The sequence below is a fragment of the Phoenix dactylifera genome, chromosome 17 (assembly GCF_051530095.1).
Source record: "Phoenix dactylifera cultivar Ajwa chromosome 17, Ajwa_hap1_PhDact_Kaust_v1.1, whole genome shotgun sequence".
NCBI lineage: Eukaryota > Viridiplantae > Streptophyta > Magnoliopsida > Arecales > Arecaceae > Phoenix > Phoenix dactylifera.
The window spans coordinates 8297472-8325440 of record NC_143206.1 but is presented as its reverse complement, the minus strand read 5'-3'; the positions used below and the strand labels follow the sequence as shown (position 1 = coordinate 8325440).

The 27969-nt window shown below is 40.8% G+C and overlaps 1 protein-coding gene across 1 annotated transcript; it reads left to right on the top strand.

Annotated features, from left to right (window-relative positions):
• Nucleotides 1-678: 678 nt before the first annotated feature.
• LOC103723613 (peroxisomal adenine nucleotide carrier 1-like) lies at nucleotides 679-16186 on the top strand. The gene is made up of 5 exons (XM_008814575.5): nucleotides 679-1005; nucleotides 6468-6699; nucleotides 6837-6983; nucleotides 15215-15384; nucleotides 15616-16186. The coding sequence occupies exons 1-5, from the start codon at nucleotides 860-862 to the stop codon at nucleotides 15893-15895; spliced, it is 975 nt and encodes a 324-aa protein (XP_008812797.1). The 5' UTR covers nucleotides 679-859; the 3' UTR covers nucleotides 15896-16186.
• Nucleotides 16187-27969: the final 11783 nt, after the last annotated feature.

Genomic DNA, 27969 nt, shown 5'->3' with positions numbered 1-27969 from the left:
ATTTAGATTCTAATTTTGGACCCAGATCCGACCCGATAAGATCGGGTCCGATCAGGTCTACCACTATAATTTTTGATCCAAATGGTCATTTGGGTTGGGTCGGGTTCATGTATAACCTGAACCCAATCATAAAAAATTGAGTCCGGTTCGAATCTGGGTCGGGTCCGATTTGGGTCAGCCCATCCATGACTTCAAAACTTGTGTTTGCACTCTTGCGGGCTGCAACCCAGCCCGTGGGTCTAAATAATTTTACAGATTTGGATCAGGTCGGATTGGGTCGTATGATAGAAAACCTAAAATTATCTAATTTCAATTGGATCATATTAGGTCGGATCGGATCTGAATTCAGCAAACCCAAATCCAACCTGAAAAATGAAATGGGTCCAATTTTAGGATCTGACCCGATCCCATGGATCCTCCAAAATGAGTCGGGACGGTTGGACTACGAGCCGGCCTGACCATTTGCATCCCCTACATCCGGCCCACCCTTCCACTCATCGGTCTTCCTGCGCTTCTCGGGACGAGTTAGGGGCAACGGGCCGCCACACGATGACCAAACGCCGTTCCGTTCCTCCGCGCCGCTCCCCGCCTTCGACCTAAACGTCGTCAACTGAATTATAGAAAAGAGAACGAGATCCGCTTCGCTTTTCCTTCCCACGTCACATTCTTACGCTCCTCCTCTACGACGTGTCCTTCCTTCCAGAGTACAGAAGTCCATTTGGTCTCGAATCAGTTTTAAGTGACTTTGGCCGTGTTCGTTGGGAAGAGAAGAGAAGAGGGGAAGAAGCCAAGGCGAAGGCTCCTCCTATTAAATACTCGTAATAGAGAAGGAGAACGAAGTGATCTCGGGGTTTGGTGGATGGCGGGCGTGGATTGGGAGTCGCTGACGGAGGCGACGTCCGGGGCGGTGGGGGCGCTGGTCAGCAGCACCGTGCTGTACCCCCTCGACACCTGCAAGACCAGATACCAGGCCGAAGTCCGATCCCACGGCCAGCAGAAGTACAGGTTTACCTCCTTTTTCCTTTCCCTCTCTATCTTCTTTTGATTCGATTTTTTTTTTTTTTATTATATGACTTTCAGTGCAGTTTTGAGTTGTGGAATTTGATCTTCAGACGCCAGATCAAAAAATTGATTCATCATATATTTATTCTTTTGATCCGTTATGAATTTAGAGCTGGGTTTTGAATCTGTTAGTTTGTTTAGATTAGTTGTCTCTTTTGGAGATTTGGAGAATTCCTTTGTGTTCTTGGATGGATTTATGTTTTTATTTAAACTTTGTAGTTTAGAGTGGTATCTTGATGCTTTCTTCTTTTGTTCTGAGATGTAATCGATTATATTTATGAATATTCTTGATTTATTGGCAAGTATGGGATCTTGTCCAACACGAAGGAAGTGTACGTTGCCTACATGGTGGCGTGAAAAAGAGCTCAATCTGGTGTCTAAATATGTGGCTGCTTGATGCTACTGTGGACAGTCTATGACTCTATGGTCTAAATCTCAGCAAGATTTGGAGTCTAATTATAGTACGATTGGAAGAGATGAGGATAATTAGTACGATTGGAAGAGATGAGGAGTCCTTCGAAATGTCTTGTTTCGAATTTGAAATCCCAGATACACATCACAGGACTCTGAAATCCAGCCTTCTTTGGAGAAGGGTTCCAGATTGCGGGACTAATTCTTCGCTGGTGAGGTGTTCTTTTGCTAGGGAAAAAATTGTTTTATTTAGATTGGAAGGGTCTAGAAAGAAGAGGGGAAGACCTGAACTTTACATGGATGAAAGTTGCAAGAAATAATTTGAAGAAAAATTGCAAGAGCTGCCCCTGGGAGGAATGATCAGAAAATGCAGACTTAAAGCTGACCATTTGTAATTGATGCAGGGCTTGATGGTTAAGGTTCCATTTTATTTAAAGACCTAAGCATCCATTGGGATTTTGGATGTTCCCTGGAGGAAACATTTAAATTGTTTGATTGACTTGAAAAGAATCATTAAGGTTTTGGGAATGAAGATAGCTTTGATTGGATGATTCAGATGGAAATGACTTTCTAGTGGGGCACTGATGTTTCAAAAGACTAGTACACAGTGTCATATGATGCGTCCTGATGCAGTCACAATCTTTCATGTATTTCAGGCTTTTTTGTGCAGTCTTTTTTTATTTTATTTTTGTGTGTGTGTGTGTGTTTTGTAGTGGATATTGTAAGGTCTTTCTTTCTATAGAACTAATCACTATGTTTGCCTTAAAAAAATTATTGGTAAAGTGACATGAAATACTTATCAAATTTTATGTGTCATCGTACATATATACCCTTTCTTTTCTGTATTTAGTGAACCTTCATGTTCTTTAATTTTAATCCGACGATGCTTATGGTATCATGCGATATTCCAGTATCAGTCAATCCATATAGGATCAAAAATGCAGTTTACTGATCGTTACAGACCTTGAACACATCTTCCTTTATAGTAGATAATGGTCTTAACTCTTCATTTAAGTTGCTTAAGTATGGGTTCAACTTGCTATGTTGAAAAGATAGAATTACTTATGGACATGATAGCTTGGAGGAAAAATAGGAAGCTAACATAGTGGTGGCTGATGAAGGTTTGCACATCAAAAGATTCCTCATGTGGCTAGTTAACTGGGGTAATAGACTCCAGATGAAGATCTGAAACAAAGTTTTTTAGCCGGAAGTTCAATTTCAGAGGCAATCATGCAATTTCTTCATAGATAAAGAATGTGTAGCTAACATAAATTCCTGGGACTTACCTCCAAAAGATGGTGGACTTACCCCCAAAAGATGGTCCTTAAGGAGGTCCAACTTAATGAACTTTACCACCTTGCTCGAGAAGATTTTTAAGGACAAAAAGTGAAGCCTTAGAGCTTTGCTTCGCTTTTTTTATTGTCGGTAATTATTTCAAACTTCAGGACTGATGCGATGTTAGCAGTCATGCCATGGAGGAGACATGAATTCACAATGAAACAAAATAAGAATTCCTTCGCAAGATTAATAATGTACCCATAGGAATCTCTTTGATGGAGTTGAACTTTTCTTGGAGTTCAGGGGTTGATGATATTGGCTCAAGGAAATTCAGACTGTGAGCCACGGTGGAATGAAGGGAAAAGGTTGCATGACAATAGGCAAAATGGAGAGAGAGAACATGCTTATCATGTTACCGGACAAGCAGCTGCAAAAGGCTTGAACATGATCTTAATGCAAAGTAGAAATATAAGCTCGGTATATCTGGGGTAATTTCTAGATGTTTGGAGGCAAAATTGAGAATAATTAGAAGCAGATTCTGAGTTAAATTGCTCATTTTCTCTTGTATGATAAAAAGCATGACAACTTCATCTTAGAAATCAGATATGTAGTTCAGATAAGTAACTGTTGTGGAATAGCAACAATCTATCAAAAAAATAATAAAAAAATGCTAGAAGATAGAGGGATAAGTGAAGGATACTCTATATGAATAATAAGAGCATGCTTGAGAGAGATAAAAGCTTGTTTATTTCACTCAATATATCCCTGTCCAAAAGTCCAAAATAGTTGTGCAGGACACCCAACTTTTAATGCTTTTCAGAGAGCCTCAATTAACTACCTTTCCAACCCTAATTATGATTCATAATTATGAAAAACAAAGCTGTCCTAGACCGCTGCCTAATGTCCTATAGTTTATTAACCAATTGGCCCTCTTTTTATCTCCTATTAAGACTCAATAGGAACCATCGTAACTATTGAACCAGTTAATACTTCCCTAATCCCTACTCTGGGATGGCTGATTGCAAATTGTTTCCTTGGTTACGGTCCTCATTAAAAGCTTCTAATAGCCATTCTCGTACCTATATATGAATGCCCAGAACAATCCATTCAGTCCCCTGCTTATAGTTATTGCCCTAAACAACTGATATGTGCACCTAATCAGCTCCTAAAATTTCCCCTAATGGTCAATTTGTCTTTAAATTTGGATATGCTAATTTGATTGGTTTAGGATTTTAATTTCTATGAGCTCCTTGATAGTTCTTTCCTTTCAACGATCCAAGTATTCGGTAAATGCTTAATTCAATATGTATCTTTCTATAGCTTAATGTACTTATTTTGTTCAGCACATGCAGGAAAACCATTAAGCTCTAAACCCTCTTTGTAGTGTGGCCAAGAAAAGACATTTGGTACTAGTATCTTCTTTGCTCATGAAATAGCTTCCACTGCTGGAACTTTGTCTGCCACCCCAACTGGTTTAAGGTATTTGATTTACTCAGAATGACTTCAACTATAGAAGACTGTTTCTACATGCACATGCAAGTATGTTCTTACTAGTTCAAGGAAAACGGTATTTGACTACTATTTTCGTATTATGTAGAGAATCACTTGTATGAATCGCAAAACGACTCAAAAGGAAGTTTTCCTTGTCGTTAGTGCCTTTGACTGCCATTCTGTTTCATTTTAGTCAAGGCGGAACAACCATAGACACTTTAACTTCAGACGGTCTATCAAGACCCAGTCGATGCCTTGCTAATCTGTGCTTCCCAGTTATTATTGGTTTCCTTTAAATTTCGGCGCTAATTAAACCTTTCCAACAATCATTTTCCTGCTCAGATTTGGTAGCCCAAAGTAATGCATATGGGTATCCTTTATTATTCCAATAAGCACTCGCTGTAAGAAAACAATGCAAAATGAGGGGGCACCTAATAAACATATAAAATAAACTTAAATCGAGATAAGAGGTTGGATTAATGTTTAATTTAGCTTGGGTGCAGCTGGTTCTTTTCTAATTTCTGGCTGCACCTATATGAGATCCATGTCTGTAAAATCATTTGTTTGCTGATTATTCTACTGCAAACTGAAATTCTTGAATGTAAATTATGTATTCTGAGTATAGGTGAGGAAGGGTAAGGATTATTTCTTGATGCTTGAGAAGGCTGTTTTCAATTTTTTTTCCTATATATTTGGTGCTACAGCAATATAATTTGGCCCAGGTTGTCTTTCAAGGAACCATGTTCGGTTCCAAGCAAGAGAGTTGAAGGATCTGGAAAGAGAAAATCAGCTCATGTTCTTGCCAAGGAAACCAACAAATGGTTTAGCCATCAATATGGGCCAGATTTATGGTTACGTCGGTATCCTGGAGTGAATGAGCTAGGTGTATAGTCCCTTAGTTCTTATGCAGGTTGCATGGAATGGGCCATTATCTGAACAAATACGTGTCCCAAAAAGTTCAAATTAATTTTCTCTAACAACAAAATATTGCTAAAAAATGGAATCCGTAGTTTTTAAACTTAAATAAACCCTCTTAGGTTTTTTGCCTTTTTAAAAGTAATCCTTGTGGTTTTGGCTATGACAAGAATAGATAAGGTTTAACTGGTTACAGTCACTATCTTTTTTCTTTTTTACAGTTAGAATCCTTTAGGACTCAAATAACAAGGTTTATTCATTACCCAAAAAAAGACAAGGTTTGTGAATTTATTTTTGGCTTTTAGGGCATATATGGAGGCAGGCCAGCATATGGAACTAGGTCAGGTTTAGACTAAAGGAAAGAAACAGGGGAGCAATTAGCATCCCTGCTTACCTTTGTTCCTTTTTTTAGTGGTATCTTTTTCTCTATGGTTAAAAACTGATGAATCAGATAATCTTCCTGAATCATACTTGATGGTATGGATTGCATCTCTATGAGTTCCTGAATCTGCCAGTTTTATGAATGAGACTTTCCACAATGATGGTGCTCAACATGGCCCTTGGGATCAAGCAGTATTCCTGTTGAAACCTTAAGCTTTCCATTGGAATCCTTAGAAAAACTTTTGCAATTACATTAGTTTTCTAAAACTAAATTTTATTCTTAAATGAGGTTTTGTTGCTAAGCATCCATAATCTGGTAATTACAGGATTGTAAATTTTTAGCCACCCTTGATGAATCTTAATGGGCACTGTATAGCAAATAACACAAAATAATTATCATAACACTTGGTAATTAGAAAGCTTATCAGGTCAAAGGACGGATTTTAGACATGCATACTTAAAGGCATATATTAATATAATATATGTTTCTCTAGATGTTGTCTCAATTTAATATTTTATTGGGGGACCACATGCGCGAATGAAATTTGGATAATACATATTGGTAAACATTTAGCTGTTTACCCTCAACCCTCTATCAATGATTGCTTTTGGTTCAAGAAATTGGCTCATGAATTCCTTGATGAATCTTAAGGCTCACTTCCTGGAGTACAGCTTATTAAAGCGCCTATAAACATCTGAGAATGAAATAGCTATGCTTAATTAACTTAAAATGCTTAAGTTAACTTAAAATGCTTAAGTTATCATGGCACAAAGTAACTAGTCTGAATAGAGCAGAAGTTGAAGTTATTAGTTAGTTCTTATCTAATTTTGTTTCTCTTCCAGGATTTGGTGTATATTACTATTCCAGCCGACCATTTTCTATATAGCATAACTTATTTATCTAATTTCTTTTGAATTGTTTCTTCTAGGAACCTTTCAGATGTCTTGTGGGAAGCAATTTCTACGCGCCGAGTTCTTTCCCTGTACCAAGGACTTGGGACCAAGAATTTGCAATCTTTCATATCTCAGTTTGTTTATTTTTATGGCTATAGCTATTTCAGACGTTTGTATTTGGAAAGGAGTGGAGCCAAATCTGTGGGAACAAAACCCAACTTGGTTGTGGCTGCTGCTGCCGGTGTTTGCACTGTTATCATAACACAGGTAGTCAATAATTACACACGAAATTCGACATCAATTTTTAATAAATTCCTGCTTTTTGGCATTGTGGCAATTATATTGAGAATTTTGAGTATAATTCATGTTGCTTTTTACTTTTGTTAATTTTTATCTTTGTTCAGCCATTAGATACAGCATCTTCTAGAATGCAAACGAGTGCTTTTGGTAAATCCAAGGGATTGTTTAAAACTCTTTCAGAGGGTTCATGGAGTGATGCATATGATGGCCTGGGAGTATCTCTTCTGTTGACTTCGAATCCTGCTATTCAGGTACCATGATGAAACTTTTTAGTGCTGAGATCATATGGGAATAGTGTACGAAATTGCGAACATAAATCTAGATTGTCCAGTAGTCATGTAACTTCTCTTATGTATATGCAATTCTTATTAAAATAATGTTATTTTTTACCTACCAATCAAGTAACAAGAACTCTGAATGCATGCTGTGGTCCAATAATCAGATGTAGATTAGTTGTGCAGTAATTTGATAGTTCTCTAGTTCTTAAATTAGTAAGTTCTTTTATGAGATTATTTGGGGGGAAGGTTCTTGAATAATCAGTTTCAGTGATTTGGAAATGAAATCTTAAGTTGCTGAATAGCGCTCTGAGGATGGAATCTGTGTGAAGAAAAGAATAAAAGACAATAGGATAAAAATCTATCAGACTAGGGATTCTCTACTTTCTTTTAATTTTATTTCTTTTGCCAAGTTCCCAACGGGCAAACAGATTTAATTAGTTAATGGTGTAGAGTGGATGCATAGATTGAATCTTCCAAATAAATATCATATGACAATTGCATGCAATACAAGTTACTTCATTGGCTTTCATCTCTTAAATGAATCATGAGAAATTTCTTTGAGGCAGACAATTAAGGCTTATAACTTCATGTGGTGCACAATTTATGAAATCACAATCTTCTGAAAAATCAGTTCCAGTCTTGGTCATGGCAATGTTAAATTGTGAGTATCGTTTTCAGTAGGTCTGCTCTAGTTTCAGCACTTTCATCCAAAAAACTAATGCTAAATCTAAAACTGTTAAACATATGGAAATTCAGGAAAATGGACCAGAATAAAACAAGTCAGGTACATAAATCAGGAATTGTTTTAAAATTTGTTGTATTCTTTGTGATTATAGGGTGTTTTAATGGTTTCATGCTGGAAACATCAAACAATTATAATTTGCTAATACATCAAAAAACGTGTTTCACATCATTTGCATGTAAAGTATCATTTATTAGTCAATGATGATGTAGAACAAAACAGTCATCATGTAAGCCATAGGGTAGTCTGTAATATATCAAAAAAAGTTTCTTCTAGTTTTCTTAAACCAAAATAGCAATGCTCCCAGATCTTGAAACTTCCAAAATCTAAGTTCACTTTTGAGGATGAGCTTCTTGGAATTTGAGGAAATGAAGACATGAGACAAAGGCATTGCACAGATCACCCATATATGTAGCAAGTTTAGCCGTATAAGCTGGTTCCATCTGGAACTTTACAACCAACTCCCATTTTAGATTGGTTTCCAACGAAAATATAATCATTTCATGAGTGGTTTCAGCTTTTCAGCTGATGCTTCATACCAGGGCGAACTATGGTGTTGCAATTTTTTTATATCTTTTTTGGTTGAAAATCCTCTCTAATCTATTAGAGAATTTTAGTACTCAAAATACACACTTTTTACAAACTGCATATTTGGCTCCTTTTGACAATTGTCTTGTCAGCCTGAAGCACTCATAGTGTTTGGAACGTTGGATAAATAAAAACATGCCCTGTTAGCTAAACAAGGTCATTCCCTTAAAACGATGCCGTATTTCCATCCATGTGCTATTGTGTGTTCATGTAATTTGGTCACAATGTCAGCCGGCTACTAACTAATATGTTTTTTCCTAGATTAGTAGGATATGACTGCATAATGCATAATAGGAAAATTAGATTGCCAGCACACTTACCTAGGAGTTAGCAGTGAGAGAAGTTACAATTATTCATTTTTTATATTTATATTCTAATGTCTAGATCACTAAATAATCATCTGTTATTGATCTGTAAATATATAATAATAATACTTTAACATTTAATTCTCAACAAGAATTTCGTCTTATTACAATGGTGCTGACTTTATGCATTAATTATGATCCAGTGTTATGAATATGTTTTACAGCACTTTTCAATCGCTGTCGACTCATTGTTAGTAAGTATTAAGTTATGGCCAATAGAACTTGATGCAAGAGAGAGGTTTGCATTGAAACTTGATTGATCGGTCAATAGGGAAAAAAATCGTTCGGCGCACACTTTAAGCTTATATAAAACAATGCTTCAAGGGTCCTTTTGACTTCTTTTGAGCTTTGGACAAAAGAGGAGATATGGTCTAATGAGAAATTGCATTTATTTTTGAAGTCAAAGTAACAAATTAAGAAAATCTCCTTATTTCATCTCTCAATTCTTTGTAAAGTCTTGCAAATAACTTGGTCATGTTGCAAGTTAAGCTGGTGTCTGATCTCTGCTATTGAATGAAACCAGTAATATGACTTTCAAATGTGTTATGTTGAAATTCTTTTTTATCTTAAACATGTATACGAGCTTTCAGATGCTGCACTGAACATTTGTGATCAAGTGGGTGCAAAAATAGGCTGTTTTAATGACACGATATGATGTTGTGCTATAACATGAGCATTGGAATCTATTGATTTTCAATATGTACATGTTTCAAGATACATGGCAGTCAATCATGATTAACAAAGTGGATTTTCGATTTCAATGCCCTATGATGTATTTTAGTACACTAGCATAATACATTGTCTATTTTTTCACCCACTTGATGCATAGATTAGATATCGTAAAAAGATGTAATCTTTAAACTTCTGAGCATTTTTCGAGGTGTAAATCAAAATCGATAGTGTGGATTTTTGATTTGTATGGCTCATCATTGATTTTGGAAGAACTAAGTCTCTAATTAAAGGTTCAATCAAGGAAGGCCGAATCGGACCGAACCGCCTAGTTTGGCCCGTATTGAGGATCCGGTGGAAAATCGGATCGGTTTGCTTATTGGAGTCGGTTCCGGCTCCAAACCGGCTAGAATTGGTTTTGAACTGACCGAAATTGGCCAGAGAAGGCCCGAACCAGCTGGAACCGGGCCCCCTCCCCTTTCCTTTGTTTGGTGATAAAAGCATGTTGGGAAGGCCCAAGAAGGCCTTCTCAACATCCTTATTGTGTTTCTTAGCTCTCCGGCTTTCCCTCATCCTCTTACGGCGAAAATCACACCGATTCAGCGCAATTGAAGAAATATCCAAGCCTAGATAAGGTGTGCTTCTTCTCTCCTATCTCATATCTCCATTTTTTTTTGGTCTTAAAAAAATAGCTCGAAATTTGCAAAATAGGAGGAGATCATTCCAAATTTTTTGATTTGGGCTTGATTTTATTTTATGTTATAGATTTATGGATGATCTATACGATGACATAAAGATTTTTATTTTTTGGATTATGTATCATTTTTTTAAAAATTAAAATATATATTTAGATCAAATAATAGAAAATATACATAAAAAAATTATTTTTTTAAAAAATATAAAATCAGAAGCATATTTAGGGGTATGCAAGCTACTCTCCAGCAAAATTTGGGGTCTATTTATTTAACTTTTGATGCGATCATGCGCACAATGACTTAGGTCTAAATTTGAAACAAATTGAGAAATATGTAGCTATTGATGCATGCCCACAGGTCTAGAAAAATATATGTAGCATCCATTGTTAGTGGCTACATGGATCTAAGCTGAAATTAATTTTTTAAATATTAATATTTAAAAAATTATTTTTAAATTGGAAAAATAATTAAAAATAGATAAATAATACCAAAATTATAAAAAATTAGTAGTATGTATTACATAATTCAGAGGTAATTTTGAAGTAGAAAACATATTTTTCTGAATTTATGATATTTAAACATAGTTTTAAATTTAAAAATGATTAAAAATATATAAATAAATAAAAAATATGAAAAATTAGTATTATGTATTAGATAATCAGATATTTTTTGATGTAAAATCGTAATAAAATTTTGCTATTTTTAAATAATTAATAAACTGATGTAGTTGATAAATCTACGGAAATAGAGCCATCAAGAAAAAAGAAGCTATAGTGTGACAATTGTTGGGATAAAGGGCAAATGCTCTCGGGTCGGCACCATTAGAAGTGCAACTGGTACAACACAGAGTTCAAGAAAGGAGGGATAACCAGGTTGAAGCAACACTTAGCTGGTAGTTACCCCGATGTATCTATATGTCGAAAATGCCTATAGGAGATTCGGCAGCTGATGAAGAAGCACTTCGCTGATTTTAGAGCAGCGAAAGAGAGGGTTTCTAAGAAGAAGGCGGAGGTGGACCATCGAACGGTAGAGCCACCTTCCTATCTATTGCCCAGAAGACAACCCAAAAGGGAGGGATGAATTGGGTTCTAATTAAAATTAGATTCTTTAAATTTATCTATTGAGGATTATGAAAGTTTTCTTGATTTTAAGCAAATGTTATTAAGTAATCTACAAGAAAGCAGTAGAGAGGTAAAGCAAGATAAACCACAACGCAAACACAAGGTTTTTATCATGGTTCGGAATCAACCCTTGCTCCTATGTCCACTCTCCAAGCTTTCCTTGGGAGTTCACTATAATCTTAAGATTAAAGTCCGGTTGTTTTACAAGCTCACTATCCAACTTGTTATTTTCACAGGATCATAACAAACCTGGTCGGTTTTTCCTGGCTCACTGACTAAAACCGTTCCATTTGTTTTTTCGGGCTGACAAACAACCCTTAACCCCTTGATTTAATCCTCTGATTGAATCAAGTAACAAATATCAGAGAAATAGAGTTTAAAAATTACAAGCTTCTAAATAAGCAGATATAGCAATATAAACAAAATGTAAAGGAAGAAGCTTTCAAACAGAATTTGCTGATGCAAGGCTTTGCTTCTCCTTTACTGGATTCTCTCTTGAATGTGCTGGTATTTGAGGATCCCTTCAATGAGCTTTTAATGTGAGGAGTGCTCTGAAATCACTTGGAATGCAATAACTCCTCTTTTTCGCTTTGAAGGGCTCTAACTCTTCTTTGGTGATTGATTCACTTGAATGCTCTCTATGAAATCTCTCTCTTCTTGTTGTTAATACTTAGAACCATTTTTTATAACTTATCTCCTCGAAAACTAGCCGTTAGAGAGGAGAAAAGAACCGTTCTGACAAATTTGTGTGTTCTGACAAAGTATCCGTTGGGATCGGAGTCGACTTGCCCGTCTTGGAGTCGGCTTGGCTGAATCAGGAGACGCCTCGTGAAAATCTGGAGTCGACTCGAATTCGGGCTCTTATAAATAGGCTCTCTGTCGATCCTGTAAGAGTCGGCTCGAAGGAATCGGGAGTCGACTCGCCCACGACATCTTCAAATGTGAACTACCAGCACTTTTTTAGGAGATGGCTCGAGTAATTCTGGAGTCAGCTTGCGTTCTGGTCTGTGCAAAAATGCTCTCGGCCATTTCCTGTAAGAGTCGACTCGTGAACAGTTCGAGTCGACTTGGCCACTGTGCCGAAGAAATTACTTTGCGGCTTCAATTTGCGGAAGACGGCTTGAAACTTCTGGAAGTCGACTCGCGCACTGTAGCTTGAAAACTCGTTCTTTGTTTTTCTCTGTAAGAGTCGGCCGTGAACAGTTGGAGTCGACTCGAGCACTGTACCTTGAAAACTTGCTATCTGACTTTCCTGTAAGAGTTGACTTGGGAACAGTTGGAGTTGACTCGCGCTCTGCGTCTTGAAAATCAGCTCTCTGTCTTTTCTGTAAGAGTCGACTCGGGAATTGTTGGAGTCGACTTTTGCTCTGTACTTGAAAAAACTACTCTGTCTTTACTGTAAGAGTCGACTCGCCTCATCTGGGAGTTGGCTCGAGGAAGTGCCAGACAGTAACCATGTGCCAGAGTCGACTCGAGAATTCTGGAAGTCGACTCGAGTGCAAGGCAAATACTTTTAATGGTTCCAAACATGAGTAAAACTCATCTTAAAATCCTTGAACCATTTTCTGAGGTACTCTTTCAAATTTTAAAGTATTTTACCTGAAACACTCAGTTGACTTCATTATTGCAATATGAAATATGCTCAAGTGTTTTGGGCTCATCAAAATCAAATAGGGGATCAACAATCACTCAACACTATCACTCTAGGAAGTTAGAAGAGGCGTCTGAATGGTCAGAGCTACTATCCTACATAGTCTGGAGCATCTTACTGGTCGGATTTTACTGCTAGCTTATTCGGATGGGCCTCTTCACAGCTATTTTATCAGCCAGAGGACACCTCTCAGAGCCAGAGCTTCAACGAAAGATCTGAGAGTGTTTATAATTCGGAGCACGTTTCTTATAGGACGAACAAACAAGACTACAACACAGTTTAGTTAGAGAGGTGGGCTGATGTGCCTTCTGACTATACTAATGGTCCGGATATCTACGGAAGGCATCGTCACTCGATGAGATTTTAGATATCGATATGTATATTGTATTTTAAATATATGTAATTTATTGTATTATTTTATATTTTTTACCTCACTACTTGATTTGAGGATACTTTATATTGCTTTTTATAGCATGCAATATCTCACTAATCATTTTATGATTTGTATCATTTTCAAACAATAAGATGCATCATTTAGGTTAAACCAGAATCATAGAAACATCAAAAAATATAAAAAAAATATCAAAAAAAAATTAAATTAAACTTATAATCATTGAAAAAGTTCAAAAAGATTGATTATCACTTAAATCAACTTGAAAAGCTCCATAAAAAAAAATTGGGCGTGCCAGTACGGAACCAGCATACCCAAGCATACCGTGTGTCGGTACGGTACCGGTACCGTATGGACCTGTCCGCCGACCGGTATGGGTCTCGGTATCAGTTTGACGGACCTTAGGTTCAATGTATATATATTGTATGTATATGTATGTACCTATGCACATATGTATCAAATATTGGGAGGCCTACAATCCAGAATGCAGTGTGTTGGACTCATAAGTTTTTCCTCCCTTTCTTTTTCTCCTTCATGCAAGTCACATGGAGTCATAAACTTTGGGTAATCGATTAGGTAGTTTCCAAAGTTTCAACTCCAAACTTTGAAGATTCTAGGCTTTAGAGGCCTTTGTGTGGTGGTTCGCTGTGTACCGCATGTGCAGAATTTTAGTATGCCAGTGTTTTTACGCAGACGAACTGTGTGTGTGCATGCACGGGGGCTTGCAAAAAAGGGATCCCAAGTTAGAAATCCACACACACACACACTCTCCCTCTCTCCCTTCTTTTCAACTCTTTGTTTCTCTATTCCCTCCTCTCTTTTTTCTTTGACCGTGGTCCATTAAATAAATCCTGCTCTGCATTGCCCTGCTCCCCTCTGAATAACTCTGGACTTCAGTTTTCGGGGCACAAGTTGTCCTCTATTTTCTCCCATCATGCCTTTAAATTTTGAGTATTACCAGATTTTCTCCATCTTTTCTCCTTTGTAGATTTGTTGTGTTAAATTTGATGACTTTCAAGCCAAGGCTGGTTTATTCTCCTTAAGATGTTTGCATATGAACCTTCCTGAACAAGTTAATCTTTCTATCCAGTGATTTCCTGCTGTCTTTTTTTTTTCACCCTTTACCTTCTTCAACCCTAGTTTCATCTTATTTGCTCTCTACGCTCCATATCTTTCACCTCTCCCCTTTAAGAGAGCCCCTTGACTTGTTGCCACTAAACATGTCCTATAGCTGGGTTGATCATGCATTAAGTTGGAACCTTAAATGGATTTATATAGGTGAATTTTTTTTCGTTTTCTTGAAATTTCTGCATACATACTGTGAATTATAACTCACAAAAGTTCTGCATTATGCATGACTATGCACTATTGATTGGTTCTTGGAAAATAGTTTGATAAAATAACTATGGAATTCTGATTTCATTATTTTCTTAGTTTTGCTGAACTAAACTTGAAAATTTCAGCAATTGGTCTTCAAAATTGACTATAGGCCACTGCAAAATCGTTAGAAGCTTCTTAAACAAAAGAACAAATGTATAAAGATATTGTAGTCTGAATTTAGAGGTTTAATCTTTTCTGTTCTCATGTTACTGTCAGCATTAACTATTGCTACTGATTTTATTTGTAAGTTGTAATTTACAGTGAAAGAAACCTGACATTTACAGTGGAAAAGATGATCAGCATATGATCTCATTGCCCATCTTTTTGATACAACAGTTTGTGGTCTTGGCCTTTATTTGTGCATCATTAATAAGCTGTTCCTTTTAGTTATATTTGTGTGGAAATTATAGCATATATGCTAAATTTTTTCTTTGCTGTTGAATGATAAGAATGATATTTCAGAATTAGTAAAAATATTTTCCATCCATGGTATATAATTAAAAAAAAAATGGGTGGAAATGCCGAATATTTCTATTTTAATCAGCAGTTTAGGGAAAAGACTGAACCTCCACTAATTTGTTTTTGACTTGACAACATTGCAGTACACAGTATTTGATCAGCTGAAACGAAGACTTTTGAAGAGGAGACAAAGCAATAAGATTGCCCCAGCAACTGCAAAATCTTCTCCAGAAGCTCTTTCAGCCTTCTCAGCTTTTGTGTTAGGTGCCATTTCAAAGAGTGTGGCAACTATCCTAACTTATCCCGCAATCAGGTAGCCAGATCTTCCAAAGATTTTCTGACTCGTGTCAACCATATTATTTCCTAATTCCTATAATTCATTTGTGCTAATAAGAAGCTGGTTATCCTTTCTTAATTTGATATTTCCTGCTTTTTGTTAATTTGCTTGGTGTAATATCATGAAGTCAATTGTTTTCATTCACTTTCTTTTGTTGCAAGTTGGTAATCACTGTGGCAACTCTGAGATCTGAGAACTTGTGAACAGGTGTAAAGTCATGATTCAGGCTTCTGATTCACATGATGTCTCCAATAAGGATGGCCCATCCGGACCACCCAAGACAATTATAGATGCTTTACTTGCTATATGGAGAAAGGAAGGCATTCCTGGTTTCTTCAAGGGGTTGCAGGCTCAGATTCTGAAGACTGTTCTGAGCTCTGCATTGCTGCTAATGATTAAGGAGAAAATTTCAAGGTATACTTGGATCTCGATGCTTGCTCTTCGAAGGTATCTGTTGGTTTCTCAGAGGAGGATAAAGAGCACATAGATATACATCCTTCTATCTTGAAAATAACATGGCTGATCAGTTTCCAATATCTAAGTAAGATTTTTGTTGTCAAAGAAATAGGTGTTAGAAATGAGGCAGCCAACTGTTGTGAAAATTTTCTCTCGAGAAAAAGATGCAAAAATTTAGTTGAAATATTTGGTTTACTTATATTTCTCAAACAATGGCCTCTCAGTGAGGATGTCACATGAATAATCTTGAGGACATTTGTTGGATGTAAGGAGAAACTGAGTTGGGGCATCAGAAGTGCTAATGGTGTCTCTTGCTTTGGAATGCCTTGATTTCTGAGTTTAATATCTCTGAAACTGTGCTCTGTTAAGCAAATGAGCTTGTGATGACTGAAATTTTGTGGCAATCAACTTTGCTTCTTTTGTTCACTTCCTTTTGTATGGAAATTTTCACAGAAATTCAAAATTGACTTCTGCTTTGCTGTATACAAGTGCAGGTGATGGTTATTTTCCCCAATAATGGAATATTGTGGTAATCAAATAATGACTTGTTCCAAGATATTTACACCCTGCACTTTCAGGTGTTACGAACAGCTCTCTTCAGCTATTTCATACTCTTAAAACAGGCCCTCTGTGGCTGCTTGAGGCAGGTTCCAAATCATGGGATCCTATCAAAACTCTCATCTCTCTCCTTTCCCAATAATGGTGCATTGGGTTCTCCCCACCCAGGCCAACTCAAAATCAACTTTGACAGGTCTGTTAAGGGAAACTCTTCTGTAGTCGGGATTGTTTTTTGAGATCATGACAGTGCTTGCGGCGGGTGTATTCCTTTGCAGACTTCCTCTGTTTCATTCTCTGAACTCTCAGCTGGGGCTGGTCTGTAGCGTGTAATAACTCGTTACCAAGCTCCCTCTCTTTGGTTCAAAGATGAATCTCATATTGTAATCTCTTTGTTTCTCGAGGCAAGTATTCAGCGCATCCATATTTTGATTTTTCCCATCTTCGCAATCAAGGTTCCTATTTCTTTTCTCCCGTATCTTTCATGAGGCGAACCAGGTGATCGACCATCTCTCTAACATGGCAGCTTCCTCTAATAATAATTTCATCTGGTTCTCAGACTTTCTTCTTGTGTCATGCTGATCTTTCTTGTCTGGATTTGAACGTTTGTAGTCAAGCAGGGCTTGCCCTTCTCTATTCTACCTAACTAGGAAAATTCTTATTTCTCAATCCCTACTTGTCAATCTGAAAAATAGGGCGGCCACACAATTTCACTAGCTGATATAGACATCGGTGCTGCTCCGATGATGCCATATCTTTTCATTATGTGGTGATTAGTGTCTTTTCAAAGATCATAATGGTATGGGTGAAGCCTTAATTAGATAAGATTGCAGAGGTTACTCCAAGTTCCCTTGAAAGAACCCATATAATGGGGCATCAAAGGTTATAATGACAGTGAAGATGTTTGTGCAATAACTTGGGAAAGAAGATCAACAGAAAATAAGAAAGATGGCTAATAAAACTCAATGAAATTATTCTAAGAGCAATTAATTAAGACCCATGTCTGAAGCATAGGGACAAATTATGATGGAAAGTTTATTTAGTCATATATGCTGGTGAAGAATTTTTGATGCAAAAGCCTTACGGCGTAGCATCACCTAATGACAGAAGAAACATGTAATAGCTTTGTTGTGAAACATTGATTGCAAAATAATCCTTTCCACATAGTGACATAGATCAAGTGGGAAAGTGTTAATTGCCTGGGAATGAAAGAATAGTAATCTATTCCTCATTGTTTCTTCAGGGCCTGTTTAAATGCTGCAAGATCTTATCAGTTCCAATAAGATTTTCTAGCAGGATTCTCTCCAAAAATCCTTCAATGGTGGTTTTTACTTTGAAATTTTCTGGAATCTAAGCGTGAGAAGCGTCAGAGGAACCTCGATCGCAACTAATTTATTTGTCTTGAAAAAGTAAGGGTAAGCTATGATCTGATGGGTTTCCCACCTTTCTAGCTCCTCCTTCCACTGTAATTTTAAATAAAAAGCCAGCATCAGGAAGATCTTAGCGGTCTATAAGATCTCCGGACATTCAAACAGGATCCGATCTTATTTGGTTGGAGAAATATATTCAAGAAAATAAATTTCAGCAATTTTTTATGAATGACAGGCAAAGTTATCTTTCTAGAGTTGTCAAAAATGGCAGGTACTAGATTTAGCTTGAACTTGATGTGAATCATAACATTAATCTATAAATATATAATTAGGGTCAGTGACATCCCATGAAGTTGGTCATTATTACGATGTCTTTAATCTATCAACCAACATGCAATTCTTCTCAAAAGAATATGATAATGAGTTGATCTACTCGTACTCTTAAAAATGTGCAACACATTGCAATTAATAGTCAAAGCCATCGGCTGTAATTGAATTATAAAAAAGTAAACATTGATAATTCAAAAATCAAAATGTATGTAGAAAATAAAACATTGAGCAATAGAGTGTTACCTTTTGAATAGTATCTAACTCATGCAGCAATACATATTTAGATTGCTTTGGCATTCAACAAAGAGGGATCGAAACAATTAGTATCACCATTGGGTCACACTGGTTGTATGCTCATTGGGAATTATTGAAAACGAGTGATAAGATTTGAGTATTCCTTGTAGCTAGCAAGTGCACAACTTAGCAACCGAAACATCCCATTCCTCTACCTAGTTAATGGCATCTTCATCAGTCATTCACGAAAAAATATAAGCAAAGCACCAAGCTCTGTAACAACCCCTTCATACTCGTGAATGCCATTTTTTTCTTTTAAAAAAGCTACACCATAACTACTCATCACAGAATAAGAGAATGTCAATTTCTTTCTCTTTTTTTTTTTGAAAAAAGGTTCATCTCAAGCTACCACCATAAGAATCCACTCAAATAGGAGAATGCCAATGTTATGGGGAAAGCAAAAGGAAGGGTCTAAGACATCTAGATAGCTAATGAAGCATATAGCATTCATCATTGTTTAAATAGTTTTTCTTAAGCTTCTCACCGTCATGGAAGAAAACTTTTGAATAGTTGATAAATTTGTTTAGCAAACTCTGAGCACTGATATGGTACATTGCATGAACCATAGTTGTATAGGACATCAATATAAGATGCAATGTAGCAAGGCTTCTTTCATCAAGTGATTACTGACCACTGGCAATGATAGTTGCTAATATATCAAAAGCAAGTTGCCTTTTTTTTTTGGATTTGAGCGTCATATCCTTTAATTCTTCACTTATAGTTTTGTCCAATCAAATAAAAAAAAGGAAATAATAGCATCATAGAAAGTTATTTGACTATTATTCGAAAATGAACTTTGGAAGATTGCAAACATGAAGTTAATAAATTTATTTCCAACACTTATTACATGAGAAGAGTGATAATAATTTGCAGTTAGTAAGTGTCTACAGTTGAGAAGAGTAATAAAGGTGTCCAATAATTATTCTGTAAGGGCACTACCAAATAGAATTATTTGAGTCTAAAACACAGAATTATACCACCAAGATTGAAACACAGAATCTCCTATCTTATAGACGGTTGCAATTACTAAACTACATAGTAGTAGTTCATAGAATGATTAATTATTCATAAGAAGAAAATGTTAGTGCTTATTATCTTTCTTTATATATATTCTTTTAATATTGATCTAAAAACATTAACCAAGATTTTGTGTCCTGAAAGCATCTCTTCATCATTTATACGAATATGCATTGTTTTATAACCATGCTTGGTTCGATCCTCTTAGTTTTTGTCATTCCTAAATGCACTTTGATGGGGGGCGAAATGGATCATCCAGTCCACAACAAAAGGCCACCCAATTTTGGCCTAATAAACGCCAACCTCGACCGGTTGAATCCTCGGTCCGGCCTAGAATCAGCTTGGCCTCAGACTCTGCCCAAAGTTCCATCGGCCTCGGATATTCGCCGACTCGCCCGACCAAGTTCGGAGCGTCTCCAATATTTGCCGACCCATCCCGACCGAGCTCGGGTCGCCCACTTCGGTAGTACGCCTCGACCCTTGAGCTCGGGGCGCTCTAATGAGCACACCTCAAAATCCGAGGAGCCGAGCTATCCTCAGCACCCGTCTAGCCGACCTCGCCAAACGCATGATATAACCTCTCAACGGGTTCGAACTCGCCAACAGCCGCACTCATGTGTGCGCCCACGCCCTCCTACGTGGCCGTACATTGCAACGCCACCGCGCCATGCTTCGATAGCTGGCCCTCGACAGTCAAAAAACAACACCATGACTACTCCGGCCATATCCTGCTACGACTGTCAACACCTTGCCGTTCTTAAGAACAGACAACACCACACGCCACCGGCCAGCCTTAGCTGCGCGCCATTCGACTCAAAGTCACCCTTTTCTCATGATGAGGGCGGACAATGCCTCTGCCACCTGGGCCTCTCCACCGGAACTATAAATAGTCCGGTCAGGTAACTTCTAAGGGACTTTTGGCTGGACCCAATTGACCCCACTCTAACTTGATCGTCGGAGGACCCTCACCGGAAACACCGGTGAGGCTTTGTGCAGGTCTGCCATCGCCGCCGCGTAGAAGGTGGCCCCTGTCTTCATCCTTCAAACGACTGGCAGCTTTCTCGACTCCTCCGGCGTGGTGACCCTCGGGCCAGATTTGAACCACAACACACTTGATTTCAAGCAAGAACTGTATTAACTATTTCGGACTTATACTCTTCTCAAATAAATCCTCTATACATAAATAGGCAATATTTCACAGCTTCTTCAATTCAAATACCATCTCCAGTGTTTTTTTTCACATGATGTGGTCATATGGGTAATGCATGAACTCTTTGTTTGTTGCAATTGAATCACCTTTTTCTTTTTGTAATCGAAGTTGTGATATTTGTTGTTATCTTTAGAAGAAAGAGCTTATTTTGTAGAAAAAATCAAGAAAAAAATGTTAAGAGGGGAATATCATGAGATTAGATAAGCGCATCTTATAACCTAAAATATTATCCAAGTCAATTTCATTGAAGAAATTTAGGTAAGATATGGATAGATCAAACTTTGACTCGAAAACCTTGATATTCCAAAATAGTCCTCTATGTGTAATAAGTCAAAAAAAACTTGTAGGTTGTCAATCCCTGGCTTACTCTTTGTTAAGAAAAACTATAATATTACAATTAAACCACTATCATATTACTTCTTTCTTTTTAAAGTTTATCATACCTCTTTATCAAAAGAGAAGTTCATCACACCCTGTGTAATGTCCGGGCCCACAACCTACTAGGCCCAATAAGAAATAGGCCCAGTTAAGGGTTTGGGCCCAAATTTCACTGTGGGCAGTATTATTATAATGGTTATTATAATGGTTAAAAAAAAAAAAACGAAGGGATAAGACCGACAGGGAAGGGTTACCTCACCCCCTGCTGGCAGCCGATGCCGGCGCGCCGGAGACAGGGGGGGCGGCGGCCAGTCTCGGAGCAGGGAGGAATGGAGAGGATGGGACCTCTCAGAGGGGGGGGGTCTCATCCTCTAAACAAATTATTTAAGCCTCTGCCGGCAACCCCAAGTGACAGACCCCCTAGAATACTGAACGAGAGAGTGAGAGAGCCGAAGCCTTGGAGCCGAAGGCAAAGGAGCCCTGAAGCTCCAAGAGGAAGGAGGGACTACCAGGGGGAGAACTGCCCAACGGTAACCAGCAAAAATCCAGGTAAGTGGCCCCTTTTAATAAAATTTTAGGGAGTGGAGAAATCCTCTGTGGGGTATTCTCCCCTCTGTTTCAACTATGGGACAGAGAGGAGGAGACCGGCAGAAGGGAGAAGGGTCACGGGCCGGACCCATAGACCCCGGACCGGCCTGAGAATGGCCGCGGCCCAAGACCAGGCCTGATGACCACTCGGGCCGAGCCGCCTGCAGGGCACCGCAGCCTGGCTGCGGCTACGCTAGGGCTCGGGGGGCAGCCCGAGCCGCCGGATCTGGCCGAGCCGGCAACAGAGGTGGCCACAAGGCCACCAGCCCCGGCCGGACCGCCACCTCTTCTCCGGCAAGAGGTGGTGGCGCCGGAAGGAAGGACCAAAGAAAAGAAAAGGAAGAAGGGAAGAAAAGAAAGAAAAAAAAAGAAAAGGGGAACTCACCGGACCTTAACGCTTCTTCCCCTCCGGCCATGCCCTGCCGTGGACGGAACGGATGGAGGCTCTCGGGTATAGCCCGGACTCCGACCCATCTCCGAGCCCCTTCCCCTCTCCGGCATCACTTCGGAGAGAGGAAGGGCCGGCCTTCCTTTTCGCCGGTGCACCGGGGGGAAACCCCCGCCTCGGTCGGTGGATCGGGGGGGGGGAGCCTCGTCTCCCCGGTCGCCTGCGGGAGAAGAAGGGGAGGAGACAGTGGGTTCCGGTGGGGGGGCGAAGGGTCGGAAGCTAGGGTTCAGCGAAAACAAAGAAGAAAGAAAGAAAGACAAAGAAAGGAAGAAAGAGGGAAAGAGAAAGAAAGAGAGGGAGTGACGGAGGAAGAGAGGCCGTGGATTCGGCCGGAGAAGAAGAAGAAGGCCGAGGAATCGGCCGAAACACCCACGATTCCGGCGAGGGCGAAGAAGAGAAGAGAGAGGAAGAGCGTCGGAGGAGAGAGGGGTCGCGGAAGGTGAAGAGGCGGAAGCCTCTGGAAGGGGGGAGAAGGAAAAAACATGAGCACGGGTTCGCGGGTCGGGTCCGAACCCGAACCCGAACCCGCAACCCGTTAAGTTTAAATAATATATATATATATATATATATATATATATATGTATATATGTGTGTGTATATATATATAATTAGAATGGGTTAGGTGAACCCAATAAAACCAGACCCAGTCTATTTGGATGAATCCGGATGAGGGATGGGCTAAACTTCAGGTAGAAAAGGAAATAACATATTATTGTTATGACATGATTGTAGGTGACTTAGGACTCGTCACCAGGACGCGGGAGACCTAGGAAAAAGGCAAATTACTGTAAGTAACTTGTTTTAATCTTGTTGTGAATCATGTATGTAAGTAGCCTGCCCTAATCTTTATGGATCATACATAAAATTTAACATGTTATGCATGTACTGTAGGCTAAGAACGATATGTGTATCTGACATGCTCTAGTTACACAAGATATGAGTTATGAAATATGAACATGGGTGGTACATGTCAGTCACATAATTCATAGTTGTGCACATATTATGTTTTCATTGCTCTTGTGATACATGCAAAATGAATTGAATTCCATATTATGATTTTTATTAGCATGAGTGTAAAGAATGATAATGATTTGCTCTAGCGGCATATTGCTTGTAAAGGGGTACCTAAGAACTCCTATTGCTACGGGCCGAATGCAACTGAGCCGGCCTTGCCAGTGGCCGATAATGACTGAGCCAGCCCCGCCAGTGGCCGACTAATAACTGAGCAGGCCCCGCCAGTGACCAATAATGAATTCGCCGTAGCATCTATGAGGTACTACCTATACGAAGCATTATTTATGAACTCTTAAGAGCTACTGACCCAATGTAACTGAGCCGGCCTTGCCAGTGGCCGAGAATGACTGAGCCAGCCCCGCCAGTGGCCGCCTAATAACTGAGCCGGTCTTGCCAGTGGCCAAGAATGACTTCGCAGTAGCATTTAAGAGCACGACCACGGCATGCCGGTGGCACGATTTTTCCTACATGTGCATATTACATGATTTCTTGACATTGTAGGATACTGTTTTATTTACTCAGCATGGATATTTTATTATGATGATTGATTTAGTAGCATACATGTCAGCTTCTCAAACCCTGATAAGCATGGTTAGCATTTTTAGTCGATTCGACAAGATTATGCAGGATTACTTACTGAGCCGTGTAGCTCATATCCGTTCATTTACTTTTTGATGTAATGTTCGGGCCCACAACCTACTAGGCCCAATAAGAAATAGGCCCAGTTAAGGGTTTGGGCCCAAATTTCACTGTGGGCAGTATTATTATAATGGTTATTATAATGGTTAAAAAAAAAAAACGAAGGGATAAGACCGACAGGGAAGGGTTACCTCACCCCCTGCTGGCAGCCGATGCCGGCGCGCCGGAGACAGGGGGGCGGCGGCCAGTCCCGGAGCAGGGAGGAATGGAGAGGATGGGACCTCTCAGAGGGGGGGGTCTCATCCTCTAAACAAATTATTTAAGCCTCTGCCGGCAACCCCAAGTGACAGACCCCCTAGAATACTGAACGAGAGAGTGAGAGAGCCGAAGCCTTGGAGCCGAAGGTAAAGGAGCCCTGAAGCTCCAAGAGGAAGGAGGGACTACCAGGGGGAGAACTGCCCAACGGTAACCAGCAAAAATCCAGGTAAGTGGCCCCTTTTAATAAAATTTTAGGGAGCGGAGAAACCCTCTATGGGGTATTCTCCCCTCTGTTTCAACTATGGGACAGAGAGGAGGAGACCGGCAGAAGGGAGAAGGGTCACGGGCCGGACCCATAGACCCCGGACCGGCCTGAGAATGGCCGCGACCCAAGACCAGGCCCGATGACCACTCGGGCCGAGCCGCCTGCAGGGCACCGCAGCCTCGGCTGCGGCTACGCTAGGGCTCGGGGGGCAGCCCGGGCCGCCGGATCTGGCCGAGCCGGCAACAGAGGTGGCCACAAGGCCACCAGCCCCGGCCGGACCGCCACCTCTTCTCCGGCAAGAGGTGGTGGCGCCGGAAGGAAGGACCAAAGAAAAGAAAAGGAAGAAGGGAAGAAAAGAATGAAAAAAAAAGAAAAGGGGAACTCACCGGACCTTAAGGCTTCTTACCCTCCGGCCATGCCTTGCCGTGGACGGAGCGGGTGGAGGCTCTCGGGTATAGCCGGATCCCGACCCATCTCCGAGCCCTTCCCCTCTCCGGCATCACTTCGAAGGGAGGAAGGGCTGGCCTTCCCTTCCGCCGGTGCACCGGGGGGGAACCCCCACCTCGGTCGGTGGATCGGGGGAGCCTCGTCTCCCCGGTTGCCGCAGGAGAAGAAGAAGGCCGAAGGACCGGCCGGAGCAACCGAGGTCGTCGGTAGAGACGAAGGAGAGAAGAGGGAGATACGAGATGTCACGCCCCGGATCCGGATCCGTGACACGGCCGTGCTATTGTCGACTACCGCCCACAATAGCACGCAGCCTCATACCTGGGTAACAGGGTAGTCAAACCAACCGAATCTTTTCATATGAAAGCATTCTTAGTACAACATGCTGGTCAGTACCCAAATACAGAGCTTCTATGTAGTTTATGTACACAAAAGTATACTTGCTTTACCCCAAAAGAAAGAAGCCCTGATACCAAATTAACGTGTCTCTGGCAGCTACCAGTGGTAAGGATCTGAAAGAAAAAGTAAATGAACGGATATGAGCTACACGGCTCAGTAAGTAATCATACATAATCTTACCGGATCGAACATAACAGTAACCATGTTTATGCAGGGTTTGAGAAGCTGACATGCATATTTATCTAATCATCATCATGGCATAATATGTATGCAATTTAAAGGAGATAGCGGTTATAGCAAAATACAACATTTCATAAGGATATATTCAAAAACCCGTTGTAAAACAATGTATGCTTTGGCCAAGCACGTTCATAAATGTCACGGCCCGCCTGCGCAGGGCACGTGACTATCGGGCCCACATGAGGGGGAAACACGGGGCTCCCCTGCCAGATGTTGGCCGATTCCGGGGCTTCACGCAAGCGTCCTTCACCCCTCACCGATTTTGCTTCTCCCCAAAAACGCATCTGCAGGATTTGGAAGCACCCGCCTCATATACCCAGGCTCTGAAACGAGCCTCATGATCATGCTTCAAATATCATTTTCATAAAGTATGCATATGAAACCATGCCCCCGGCATGCCGTGGTCCATTTTCTCGGATGCTACTGCGAAGTCCATTCGGCCACTGGCGGGGCCAGCTAGTCATTCTCGGCCACTAGCAAGGCCAGCGAAGTTATTCTCGGCCACTAGCAAGGCCAGCTCAGTTGCATTCGATCAGTAGCATCTTTGAGCCCATTATAGTGCCTCTTGGCTAGCTAAGACTTTATAAACTTACATGCATGATTAAAATATCAGCATCATCATGTTGCATACATAGCCATAGCTTCTGAGATCATGCAAGTTACTTATGCATTGTAACATATCATGCATGAAACATATATACTTAAAATAAATGCTTAGGAAACATTAATAACATGACATGATCCATAACAGGATTAGAACAGGTTACTTACTTTCTTCACAAATCATGTATACAATTCAAATTGTATGAAAAACACTGGTTCATCTTATAAAACGTAATACAAGATCTACGATAAGATTAAGATAGATTACTTACAGTGATTCGTTTTCTCTCAAGTTTCTTACGTCTTGGTGACGGATCCTGAGTCACCTAAAATCACATTATAATAAGCATATTATTTTCTTTTTACTTGTTTGGATCCTACCCGAAATTTAGCCCAAGTCTAATGTGTTCATATTGGAGCCTTGATTGGGTCCATATGGTTTAATTGGCCTTCTAATTGGTCATTAGGCTTAATCCCAAGTTTAATTGGGTCTGCTGGAATTAACTCCACTCAACTGGGTTCGGACCCAAATCAATTTGGGCCTAATTTGGTTCGAATTTGACCCAATTTGTAATTTGGGCTCGTCCAGACTTAGCCCAATTAAATTGGGCTCGGGTTCAGGTTCAATTGGGTTCAGATCCCACTCAATCCCTCATCCGGGTTCACCCAACTAGATTGGGTCCGGTTTAATTGGGTTTACTTAACCCATTTCAATTTTTAGGCTTAACGGGTTGCGGGTTCGGATGCGGATCCGACCCGCGAACCCGCTATCCGGGTTTTCCCCCCCTTCCAGAGGCTTCGCCTCTTCGTTTCCCGGCTCCCCTCTCTCTCTTCCGGCCGCTCTCTCTCTCCCTCTTCTCTCCTTCGTCTCTACCGACGACCTCGGTTGCTCCGGCCGGTCCTTCGGCCTTCTTCTTCTCCTCCGGCCGGATCTACGGCCTCTTCCTCCTTCCGACCTTTCCCTCTCCTTCTCTCTCTGTCTTTCTTTCTTTCTTCTTTGTTTTCGCCGAACCCTAGTTTCCGGCCCTTCGTCCCCCTCCGAAACCCACTCTCCTCCCCTTCTTCTCCTGCGGCAACCGGGGAGACGAGGCTCCCCCCGATCCACCGACCGAGGTGGGGGTTCCCCCCCCGGTGCACCGGCGGAAGGGAAGGCCAGCCCTTCCTCCCTCCGAAGTGATGCCGGAGAGGGGAAGGGCTCGGAGATGGGTCGGGATCCGGCTATACCCGAGAGCCTCCACCCGCTCCGTCCACGGCAAGGCATGGCCGGAGGGGATGAAGCCTCAAGGTCCGGTGAGTTCATTTTTCTCTTTTTCTTCTTCCCTTCTTCCTTTTCTTTTCTTTGGTCCTTCCCTCCGGCACCACCGCCTCTTGCCGGAGAGGAGGCAGTGGTCCGGCTGGGGCTGGCGGCCTTGTGGCCACGCCGGTTGCCGGCTCGACCTGACCAGCGGCCCGGGGCTGCCCCCCGAGCCCTAGAGTAGCCGCAGCCGAGGCTGCGGTGCCCTGCAGGCGGCTCGGCCCGAGTGGTCATCGGGCCTGGCCTTGGGCCGCGGCCGTTCTCAGGCCGGTCCGGGGTCTATGGGTCCGGCCCGTGACCCTTCTCCCTTCTGCCGGTCTCCTCCTCTCTGTCCCATAGTTGAAACAGAGGGGAGAATACCCTACAGAGGGTTTCTCCACTCCCTAAAATTTTATTAAAAGGGGCCACTTACCTGGATTTTTGCTGGTTACCGTTGGGCAGTTCTCCCCCTGGTAGTCCCTCCTTCCTCTTGGAGCTTCAGGGCTCCTTCGCCTTCGGCTCCAGGGCTTCGGCTCTCTCTCTCGTTCAGTGTTCTAGGGGGTCTGTGACTTGGGGTTGCCGGCAGAGGCTTAAATAATTTATTTAGAGGATGAGACCCCCCCTCTGAGAGGTCCCATCCTCTCCATTCCTCCCTGCTCCGGGACTGGCCGCCGCCCCCCCTGTCTCCGGCGCGCCGGCATCGGCTGCCAGCAGGGGGTGAGGTAACCCTTCCCTGTCGGTCTTATCCCTTCGTTTTTTTTAACCATTATAATAACCATT